The sequence below is a fragment of the Cupressus sempervirens genome, chromosome 7, assembly GCF_028749045.1.
Source record: "Cupressus sempervirens isolate cs-2001-9-10 chromosome 7, ASM2874904v1, whole genome shotgun sequence".
Lineage (NCBI taxonomy): Eukaryota > Viridiplantae > Streptophyta > Pinopsida > Cupressales > Cupressaceae > Cupressus > Cupressus sempervirens.
Genome location: NC_143124.1, coordinates 158,361,638 through 158,373,115, shown reverse-complemented (window position 1 = coordinate 158,373,115; position 11,478 = coordinate 158,361,638). Strand labels below are relative to the sequence as shown.

At 34.2% G+C, this 11,478-nt stretch overlaps 1 protein-coding gene across 1 annotated transcript; it reads left to right on the top strand.

Annotated features, from left to right (window-relative positions):
- The first annotated feature begins 1,275 nt into the window (after positions 1-1,275).
- On the top strand, positions 1,276-3,492 carry LOC149545995 (disease resistance-like protein DSC1). The gene is made up of 3 exons (XM_089794526.1): positions 1,276-2,213; positions 2,309-2,488; positions 2,565-3,492. Exons 1-3 carry the CDS (start codon positions 1,443-1,445, stop codon positions 3,261-3,263), a joined length of 1,650 nt encoding a protein of 549 aa, XP_089650652.1. The 5' UTR covers positions 1,276-1,442; the 3' UTR covers positions 3,264-3,492.
- Positions 3,493-11,478: the final 7,986 nt, after the last annotated feature.

Genomic DNA, 11,478 nt, shown 5'->3' with positions numbered 1-11,478 from the left:
CATTTGGGCCTTAATTTTAAATAAAATAAATTAACCCAATGATGTTGATCATTTATTGTTATAATGATCCCACTTTGTGGGCAATTATTAAATGGAGTGCCCTTTCTAAAGTGGGTCAAAGTAGTATTAATTAGAAAATATACATGATTGGTCATGTATTTTGTGATCAAGTTGGGAATATTTTTTAGCTTATGTAGAACACCACTTTTATAAATATTTGGCGGGATCATGTCAAAGGTAGGAGCATAGTTATTTTAAGTAATGAAAGAATTGACATCACTAGTAGGACTACACTTGGCTAGCATCAGACAGTGAGTACTAGGGCTAATAATACTCTTTTGTAGTCTATGCCCATTTCCCATGATTATTACTTAGGGGGCCTCATGGCAGGGACAAGGGTAGATAGCAGAGGCTCTCTCTACATGTTCCTTGCCAATGATTGGATGCAGTTATTGTTTGACAACTCAAGGGGGAAGGAGAAGAACAAGAAGAGTTAATTTTTAATTTTTTCTCTGTTCTAGTTTTGCTATGTTTTCTAATTTGACACTTGGTCCTTATGTACTCTGTTCATGTGTATATATTATGATGCTTGTAGTTTTTTAGGGATGGTTAGATTTTGAGACATTGTGATGTGGGAGATTTTAAAATTAAGAAAGGAGTAGATTAGCGTTCTTTGTTTGACTTATATCTGTTCTGCAACCCGTATATTCAGCTGCTTTTCATTTTCAAAATATATTACATAATACATTTAACAAATTGGTTTTACTGGGACTCTGCCAAAACGATTAATCATTAATAACAAGACCAGAACAATGAATTTATTTTTATTTATAGAACTAAACAAGGAATTTATTTTGGATTATACAACTACCATTGAAGCCTTACTTGCAGTGGCGTGCCTGTTCGTCTTTGGAAGAAAATGTCGTGATGTGAAACACGCTACGCAGAATCCTTTGGCTTTAACGTTTTCTGACTTGTTCACTTAATATTAATATAGCTGCACGTCTATCCTTACAGATCCACCTCCCCTAGAAAAAAAATGTCAACCAATATAAAAGACTAACGTGACGAACAATAAATTGTCACAGACTGATCAGGATTATAATTCTATAAAATATAATTCCATATCCATCAAAAGTTGTCACGATAAATAATAAATAATAGATGGTTGACCAACCATGGAGATTGGGTCCGATGTATCACTGTTTGATTTTTAGATCTAAGATTCGGGCCTTAATAATGCCGTCTCGTTGATCAGCTAGGAGAACACGTTTACCACATGGAATCGTTGAGTCTGAAAGCCTGCAGTTTTAGAATAGAAAATGGCACTCCACAAAGCTTCTTCTTTTTCTGTTCTCAGCAAATAATTATCATATAATCAAGTAATAAAATTTCATATTATCATCTTCCTCTTTTGAGTAGTCTTTAGTGATTCTCCAACCATGGCTAGTACTCCTGAACATGGCGAATCGAAAGTGTCAATTAAAGGACACTTAGGTGTGGGAAAATATGCAGTTAATCTGGACAAGGCAGTAGGAGACTTTGAAAATAGCACCGTTAACCAGAACGTCAATATTGTGGGGATCGTGGGTATGTCGGGCTGTGGGAAGACCTTTCTGGCAAAAGAGCTCTACAACAGAAAGAGCTTGCTCTTTTCCGGTACGAGTTTTCTTCTAGATGTGAATAAAGATGCAGACAAATGCGGTCTCCATAAGCTGCAAAAGAGGATGTTGCAAGATGTGATGGGAAATGCAGATGTATTGACACTCAACAATATCAGTAAATGCAAGAGAGCAATAGCACATCATCTTAAGCATCATAAATTGTTTATCGTCCTGGATAGCGTAGATGATGTAGAACAACTAGAAGCTTTGCTCCCTGAGAAGGGTAACGTTGCATCAGGAAGCCTTGTTATAGTCACAACGAGGGACGTGGGCATTCTGAAAAGCTATGGAATTTCCTCCATTTATACTATGAAAAGACTGGATCCGTCTCCTGCGAAAAGGCTTTTTTGTCTGCACGCTTTTTCAAAACCCTCCCCGATCAAAGGATTTGAATATTTAGCTGAGAAGTTATCTAGTGCATGTGGCGGTCTGCCTTCATCTCTCGAAGTGTTAGGAGGATTACTTCGCGGCAAGTCCAAGGATGTCTGGGAGTCTTTGATAGATAGGATCGGGCTCACAAATATTAGTGACAAGAAACAAATTATAAAGGTATGTATTTCATGTATAGAGTTTTCTGTTTGGTTTTGAAACCGAAATGTTTTTCTCTGAAATAGCTGATGGACAATTGCCTCCATTGGAAACAGATTCTGGTGGCTAATGGGAATTCCTTAAAAGGTGAAAACAGCAAGCTCACAAAAGACCTGGTGTGGCTTCTTTGGCGCGATTGTGCATACACAAGCATACCTCCATCAGTGTCTCTGGAAAATATTAGAGTTCTGCAAGTTAATGGATCCATTAATAAAATATGGACTAGTAAAGTAAAGGTACTAATTTCTAGGGCCATGTTATTGGATTCGATATTCCACCATCTTGTTTTGATCTCTCCTTGTCTTTTTGCAGCAACCGATACATTTGAGGGAGCTGGTTGTTCTAGGTAGCATTGAAAAGTTTCCAAGATCTATTGGGCAGTTGCACCAACTACAAAAGATCGTCGTGGATGGATGTCTGAACACGAGCTTGGAAGCTTTACCAGAAGAGTTTTGTAATCTGCAATCATTGGAGCACCTTACTTTGCGGTTGTGTAGGGCGCTGGCATCTTTGCCAGCAAATATTGGAAAGTTGTGGAATTTGAGACATTTAGAGCTTAGTTTCTGTAGCGAATTGAAGGTTTTACCTCCCTCTTTTAAGCAACTGTCAAACCTTGAGTATTTAGATCTCGAAAGCTGCAGTAATCTAGCGATTCCTCCTCAATTTCTGGGGAAAATTACCAGTCTACAGTATTTGAATTTTAAAGATTGTAAAAGACTTAAAGTCTTACCCTCTCAAGTACCATATCAAAAGTCTCTGAAGAGCCTGAATTTGGGAGGCACAAGTCTTGAAGAAGTACCCAACGAAATAGGAAAGTTAGGAAACTTAGAAGTTCTTGAATTGGGAAGCCCTTTCCTAACATCCTTGCCTGTTTCACTCGGCAATTTGAAAAATCTTCAGAAACTTATTCTGAATGAATGCACAAGCCTCACAGAGGTAGCTGATATTTTAAGAGAAATGGCTAACTCGAAGGTTCAAGTACTAAATAGTACGAGACAGTTGACTAACTAAGAAATTGAAATCCCTTAACTGATAGCCTTGCTAGTTCCCCTTGGTCAAATGAGAAATCTGCCGGACAAAATTTTCAAAGATTGCAGATCAAAGCTCGTAGGTTTACATCATGCATTTTGCTGCTTGAAAATGCGTGACAACTAAATTATGTAGTTTGTTTGAGTAATACAAAACATTATGTAGTCGTTTGAAAATGTAAATGGCATTGGAATTGTCTTGTTTGCTATTATTCTGCATATCAGTGTCCTTTCTATATTGAGAACTCTCGTTGATCTGGTCGACACCATAGCGAGCCAATTTTTGAAATTTATTTATATTTCATATCTTTCTGTCTTTATGATACTATTCTGTTTTTGAAATATAATTTTGTGAGTGTGGTTTATTTTTGTTGAGACTTCAAATATATAATGACTTAATTGCCTGAGGACCTATCGGTGGCATATGATGTGATTTCATGATATCATGAATTTCCTTTAACTCAGGTTAGAGCTTATGTGGCTACCATTCCAGGACATTCGGATAGCTAGGTTATAAGACCTTCGTAACTTTCAAATCACTCTCGCAAAGATGCGTAACCGGATCCACCTAGTGATCTTTCTACAAGCATTTTTCATACAGCTGGTCATTCATTTCAGGACTATTTGTAGATGATGGGACTATAAGGTTTTATAGATGTGTTGATACGCTAAGATTAACTTCTATGCTTAAGAGTTAGTGGATACCATCATGGTAGAAGATGCTGGAACACACTGAAATGCAGTGATGTATGAATATGAATGCACATAATTTAAAATGTAAAATTAATTTATTTTTTATTTAACCTTGAAAATATTATATGAATGAAAAATTTAGTATTTATAATGCATGTATATGCTTCAAGCCAACCACCCTAACTTTCTATTCATCGAAAATCAGCTTGTTACAATATGCATGTAGAGGACCTCCAACTAATCTACCTCAATATACATATGTATATATATGTATATATCATCTCTATTTAACGCACTTAACTAGAATTTACCTCCAACTAATCTAGTCTAATCTCTGTGTGTCTTTAGATGTTCATATGAACATCTACACATGTACATGTACATATGAACTATTAGAAATATAAGAGGAGTAACTAAGAGGGGAGGGGTGAATTAGTTACTACAAAAATAAATCTCATATCCCTTAAATGTCAATACAAATCAAAATTTTGTTTAAACTGTATTCTATTGTAACACGGCAAACACACATGCACTTGGTTTACACTAGTGAATATTGTAACTCAGCAATAACCAAATATACTAATCTTAATGTGATTAACCTTAGGTTCAACATAATTGCATACACATAAAAGAAATAGCATGAACACAAGTGACACCAAGATTTAACGTGGAAACTCAATTTGGAAAAAATCACCAATTGTAACTATTTACTGATTTTCACTCTTCTAAAGTGAGCCTTGTTAGGAGCCAATCCTGTTAAAGGTTATAAAGCACACTATTAGGTGTGACCCTATTAGAGGATTTAATTGCCCTATTAGGAGTGGCCTTGCTAAAGGTCTTTAGACACTTCAAATAGAAACACACCTTGTTAGAAGATTTACAAATAGCTACTAAGTTAACTCTAATAAGAGATTTTGATCACTGCTACAATGGTTAGAGAGTAACAATCAGATGACCTAATTTCTGATGCAATTGAATTGTTGATTATAGATATACTTCATCCTTCTTGATCGAATGTATTTTTGCAACTCAATAAGGATATTTTGCTTATCCATCTAATTTGCCTCCTCTAAGCAACATCAAATCTTTTATTATGTTTCAGACATTCAATTGTTAACTTGACCTATATTTATATCTTACATATTGTCAAGTCAACTTGAATACAACATAGAATACTTAATATTCATCTCCTCATTTGGCTAGAACTAACAATTAAATTAATTGAACTCGGTATGCCAAAACAAGAAAATCCTTCATTAATCGACCCTACTCAATAGACACTAACACAAAAATGATTTTCCTGTGTTAATCAAGTGAACTTGGTTAACATTGCATATTCAGAAAGTTCCTTTGGTAACCAAGTGAACTGGGTTAACACCGGTTCCATCCAAGATTTTCTTAATTAACCTACTAAGCTTGGTTCACACTCAACTTTTGTAAACTTTCCTTTGATGACCCAATGAACTCACTAGACACTATTTTCTGAACTTGGAAAACTCTGGAATGCTCGGCAGACATAGGAAACTATCTTCATCACTCGAGTGAGCTCAGCATAGACTAACTGGCAATGATATGACATTTTTTGTAACATCAAAGATAATACATAATTAATCAATTATTTCCAGCAATCTCCCTCTTTGGCATTGATGGCAACACAAAATGTCATAATACAATAAAAAAAATTAGAGAAAGAATAAAGTAAGGAACATATCCTTAGTTTCATTTTAATTCTCATCCATGAGAACTCTCTCTATTAGTGTGAACTCCCTCTACCTTTAGTTTCTCCCTCTATCAGCAAAACTATATCTTCAACATCTTCTTCTAATAGAAAACTTTCCTTCTTTGAAATCAGACCAAGTTTTCCTTCTTTGACATCTCTAGAAGTAATAAGATTTCTATGAGATATGATAGAAAACTTCTCCCTCTCTAACATCTCATGCTAAAGACAATATTCAGTGAATATCAATGTACCTTATGTTTTGATTTATTTGCAATGTCCCTTGAAAATATTGCATCAACTATCTGATCTTCCACATGCTCTAGTTGATGCATCACTAAACTGCATTTAATGAGCTTCAAATAGGGGAATGACCCCTAACTTACCTCTTAGATACAAAAATGCATCCTTAGATAATGGCTTAGTGAATATATCTACAATTTGTTCTTTAGTATTCACATATTCCAATCTTACCTCTTTATCTTGTACCAATTCTCTTAAAAAATGATATTTTATAGCAATGTGCTTAGTTTTGGTATGCATCACACCATTTTTTGATATATTAATGGCACTGGTGTTATCACAGAAGATAACCACTAGATCCTTGATCTCTATCTTCATACCTTCCAATAGTTACTTGAACCAAACAACATTGGAATAATTAACTACTACTATCACATATTCTACTTTTTTTGTAGACCAAAAAATACAATTCTACTTCTTACTTGTCCAAGACACTAGACTTTTACCAAGAAAGAATGCACCACCACTTGTGCTCTTTCTATCATAAACACTTCCTTCCCAATCAGCATCTATGAATGCTTTCAAATCCAAGTTTCCTCCTTCTTTATACCATAATCCATAGTCTTCGGTACCTTTTTGATATCTCATGATTCTCTTGATTGCCATCATGTGACTTTCTATGGAATTTGCTGAGAATCTTGCCACCATACCAACTGCTAATGCAATATCTAGCCTCATACGCACTACATGCTACAATTTTCCAATTTTTGATCTATATATGGTTTGATCTACCTCTTTAGAACCATCATTTTTTTAAATTTTATCTCTAGTAGACATAGGTGTTCCAACTAGTTTTGAATCTTCCATTCCAAACTTCTTTAGTGTCTCCTTGATATATTTAGATTGACTAATATAGATGTCATCTTTCTTGTGCTAGATCTACAATCCAAAAAAGAATTTTATCTCTCCAAACATGGACATCTCAAATTCTTTACTCATCTCTTCTAAAAATGCCTTGCATAAGTCATCATTTCCCATAAGTAAACTATCATCCACAAAGATTTATGCCAACACAATCTTCTTGTCTGGTCCTTCCTTGATATATAGACTGCTATTGTCATTTGTTTTTTGAAAACTATTCTTTATCAAGTAGTTATAAAGTCTTTCATACCATGCTTTAAGACTTGCTTGAAACCATACAATGCTATGTATAATTTTCATACCATAACTCTTTTGTTGGGATCCATAAAACCTTTAGGTTGTTCTATGCAGACTTCCTCATCTAGAATTCTATTCAAGAATGCAGATTTAACATCCATTTGATAAACTTTAAATCCTCTATGTGTTGCATATGCTAGTAAAGTTCTAACACCTTCTAATCTTGTAACGGGAGAAAAAGTTTCACCATAATCAATACCTTCTTCTTGAGAATAACCTTTCCAAACCAACCTTGCTTTGTTTCTTGAAACTTTTTCATCTTCATTTAGCTTATTTTTCAATACCCACTTTGTGCCAATTACATTTTTATCCTTGGGTATATGAACAAGAGTCCAAGTCTTATTCTTCTCTATCTCTTCTATTTCTTCATTCATAGCCTCAATTTAAATTTCATTATCAAAAGAATCTTTAACATTTCTAGGTTCAATTCAGCAAGAAAATATGTACATTTCTATTTGTTTCTTGTCATTGTTCCATCTGACTTGTCTTCAATGATCTGATTAGGTGCATAGTTCCTTTTTACATATCTTGATAACACATGTACTTTGGATTTATAATATGTTCCACTAACCTCTTCATGATCCTCTATATCAAGCTTGGGTCCCACTATCTGTGACTTGGGTCCAACATACTTGGTTTGCTTTGGCACTAGCTTGGTAGATTTTGATTGTGACTTGGGTCCTTCAGACTATGAGTTGGTTTGCACTGGTTGCAACTTAGTAGCTTTTGGAGATTTTGCGGACTCACAAGGTGAGGCCTCCTAACTTCCAAATAAATTTGGCAATGTATCAAGTTCATAATAAAAAAACCTTCCATAATTCTTAGGTTCTTTATTGCTTTCTTCTTCACTCTTTTTGGCAAATTCATAAATTCTCACATGTGCACTTTCTATGATTTTATGAGCAATTAGATTCAAACACTTGTATGCTTTACTTCTACAAGAGTATCTTAGGAATATGCCTTCATCACTTTTGATATCAAATTTACCTTTCCTAGATTCCTTCAAGATATAATATTTTCTAACAAATACTTTCAAGTAACTTACATTAGGTTTGTAGTCATACCATAGTTCATAAAGATTTTGATTTGTATCTTTCATCAACTATACTCGGTTCAAGGTATGCATTGGAGTGCTAATTTCTTCCTTCTAGTATTTGATTACAACACTCTTTTCTATCATTAAGGTTCTTGCACAATCCATGATGGATATATTCCTTCTTTCTACTATACCATTTTGTTGAGGTGTACTAGGGACTGATACATGTCTCTTAATTCCTCTTTCAATGCAGAATCCACTAAACTCATTGGAAATAAATTCACCAACTATGTCTAATCTCAAACACTTCAACTTATTTCATGTTTCTTTCTCTACTCTTGCCAGATACCACTTAAACTTTTGAAAAAAATTAGATTTTTCTTTTAGATATATTATAGTCATCATTCTAGAATAATCATTGACAAATAGAATAAAACACTTATCTCCATTGTAGCTCTCTATTCCAATAGGTCCACATAAGTATGTATGAGCTAGTGCCAAAACTTCTTCTTAATGATAGTTTTAGATTTCAAAACTTTTGTTTCCCATTTTACCAATTTGAAAATTTTTACATAGACCTATATCAGGTTTCCCTAGACTAGGAATACCTCTTACTCTTCTATTTTTTCTTATTTTGAACAAATTATCAAAGTTCACATGACAAAACCTTTTATGCCATAACCAACTTTCTTCTACTTGAGCAATAAAATATGAACTTTCATTGAGATCTAGGTAGAATAGGTTACCTTTTGTTTGTTTGCCAAACCCAACCAGATTACCTTTTCCATCCAGTAGCTTGGCCTTCCCATTCATGAATTCCACCTTGAATCCAATGTTATTAAATTGTGCTATACTCAATAGATTATGCTTTAGTCCTTCAACCTAGTAAGCATTGTTACATCTAGGTTCATTGGTTAGTGAGATACAACATTTTCCCTTTATGCAACAAGGTTCATTGTTTCCAAATCTCACACTAGCACCATCATAATGTTCCATGTGTTCAAATTTTGTTTTATCACTATTCATATGATGCGAGAAGCCACTATCAACAATCCATGTATCATATTTGCTAACATGAGAGATAAGTGTCATTTTATCTCCATCATCAGATGCATCTTTTACAGTAATATAAACCATTTCATCATCTCCACTATTTTCTGAATCTTTAGCCATAAAACAAGATTTCTTACCTTTACCCTTTTAGTCCTTGAATTTCTTAAAATTATTCTTGTCTTTTTACTTGTATTTCTTTTCATCTTTTTCTTCTCTATTTGGGCACCTTGCAACAATGTGTCTGACTTCTTTACAAGAGAAATAGATTAGAGAAATCTTACCTTTATACTTTCCTTTGCCTTTGGGTTACCTTCTTGCAAGAAATTCTTCAATGGCTTCAAGATCACTATCAAAATTGTCATCCTCTTCACTTTCAAATTTTTTTCTTTTAGATGATTTAGCTTTCTTCTTGAGTGATACCTTGGCTTCAAATGCAGACTCAATATTTCTAGAACTAGGAGTATAATTATCATAGTTCTCTAGTTCAAATGCAATCAATCTTCCAACTAGAGAATCCAAAGTTATATTTTTATTTGGATCATGTCTCATTGTTGGGATTATAGATGGAGTAACTAAGAGGGGGGGTGAATCAGTTACCACAAAAATAAATCTACAAATCTCTTAGATGTCTTAATAACTAGTTACTGTTGTCACTCGGTAAGCATACAAGAAAAGTGGTATAACTCGGTAGATGTTGTGTATGTTAACTTTAAGCATTTATAATGATTAACATGCCACCATGAAAGAAATAACATGAACACATGAAACACTAGATTTAACGTGGAAACCCAATATGGGAAAAACCACTAAATTTGCTGATTACAGATCTCTATTCTGCACCATTAGATCCTCCTTGATCGAATATATCTTTGCTGCTCCTCAATGATCTTTGATCATCCTTCAAATTCGCTTCCACAATAATCAATCTCCCTTCTCATTCACATTACATCAAATCCATCACTTGACTTCTCATATATACCATTCAGACTATCAAGTTGGCTCATTCATAAGTTATATTTACCAATAAACCATACATCAGTCAGCTACAGATATTACTTTAAACAAATAAATGTTATTTCATAAATCAATGAAATCCTTCATTGGCCAACCCTGCTCAGTAGATATTTGCTTCCAGAAATAATTTCTTGAGTTTACCATCTTGACTTGGTTAACATTGCAACATCTACAAAATCCTTTGGCTGCTGAGTTAACTTGGTAAGAATAAATTCCTTTTTCGTCCATGAGAGCTCAATAGCAACTATTTCTTGCACTATTTTCTCTTGATGACCTTGACTGAGCTCAATAACAATTGAATTTCTTTTGCTAAACCTTGAAAGCTCAGTAGCAAGTGCCTATGCAAGGTAAAGCCTAAGAATTCTTGGTAGACATTATAAACCTTCTTTGCTAACTTTTTGAACTCGGCAAACTTTGTCTTTTGGTTTGCTAATGAACTGAGCTCGATAGACTCTGTCTTTTGCCTTGCTGACCAACTGAGCTCGGTAGATTCTATCTTTTGCCTTGCTGACCAACTGAGCTTAGTAGACTCTGTCTTTTTCCTAATATGACATTTGGTTAACATTAAAGACAACACACAATTGAACAATTGTATCCAACAATCTCTCTCTTTGACATTGATGGCAACACAACATGTCATAGCAGAATGAAATTTGAAGACAGGTCTTTACTAATAGAATACTTCACCCTCTTTCTTAAATATAGTAATCTCCCTCTTTCATAATGATCTCTCCCTCTTACACAAACTCTTATTATTTTTGCAAATTTTAAAAAGATATGATAGTATACTCTCCCTCTTTGACAACACATGCCAAAGACAACACAAATCAAATTAGTAGCATTGTACCTGATGTACTGATTCATATGCAATGTCTTCATTACTTTGTTGCATCAACTGATAGATCTTCAATTTTGTTCGTGTTGATGCATCACTAAAATTATATTTTAGTGAGCTTTAGATAGGGGAATGACCCCTAACTTACCTCTTAGATATAAGAATGCATCCTTAGGTAAAGGCTTTGTGAATATGTCAGCAATTTGTTCCTTTGTATGGACATATTCCAATCTGATTTCTTTTTCTTGTACCATTTCTCTAACAAAGTGATACTTTATAGCAATATGCTTGATTTTTGAATGCATCACTAGATTCTTGGATATGTTAATTGCACTTGTGTTGTCACAAAACATAACAATAGGTTCTTTGATTTCTTACTTCATACCTTC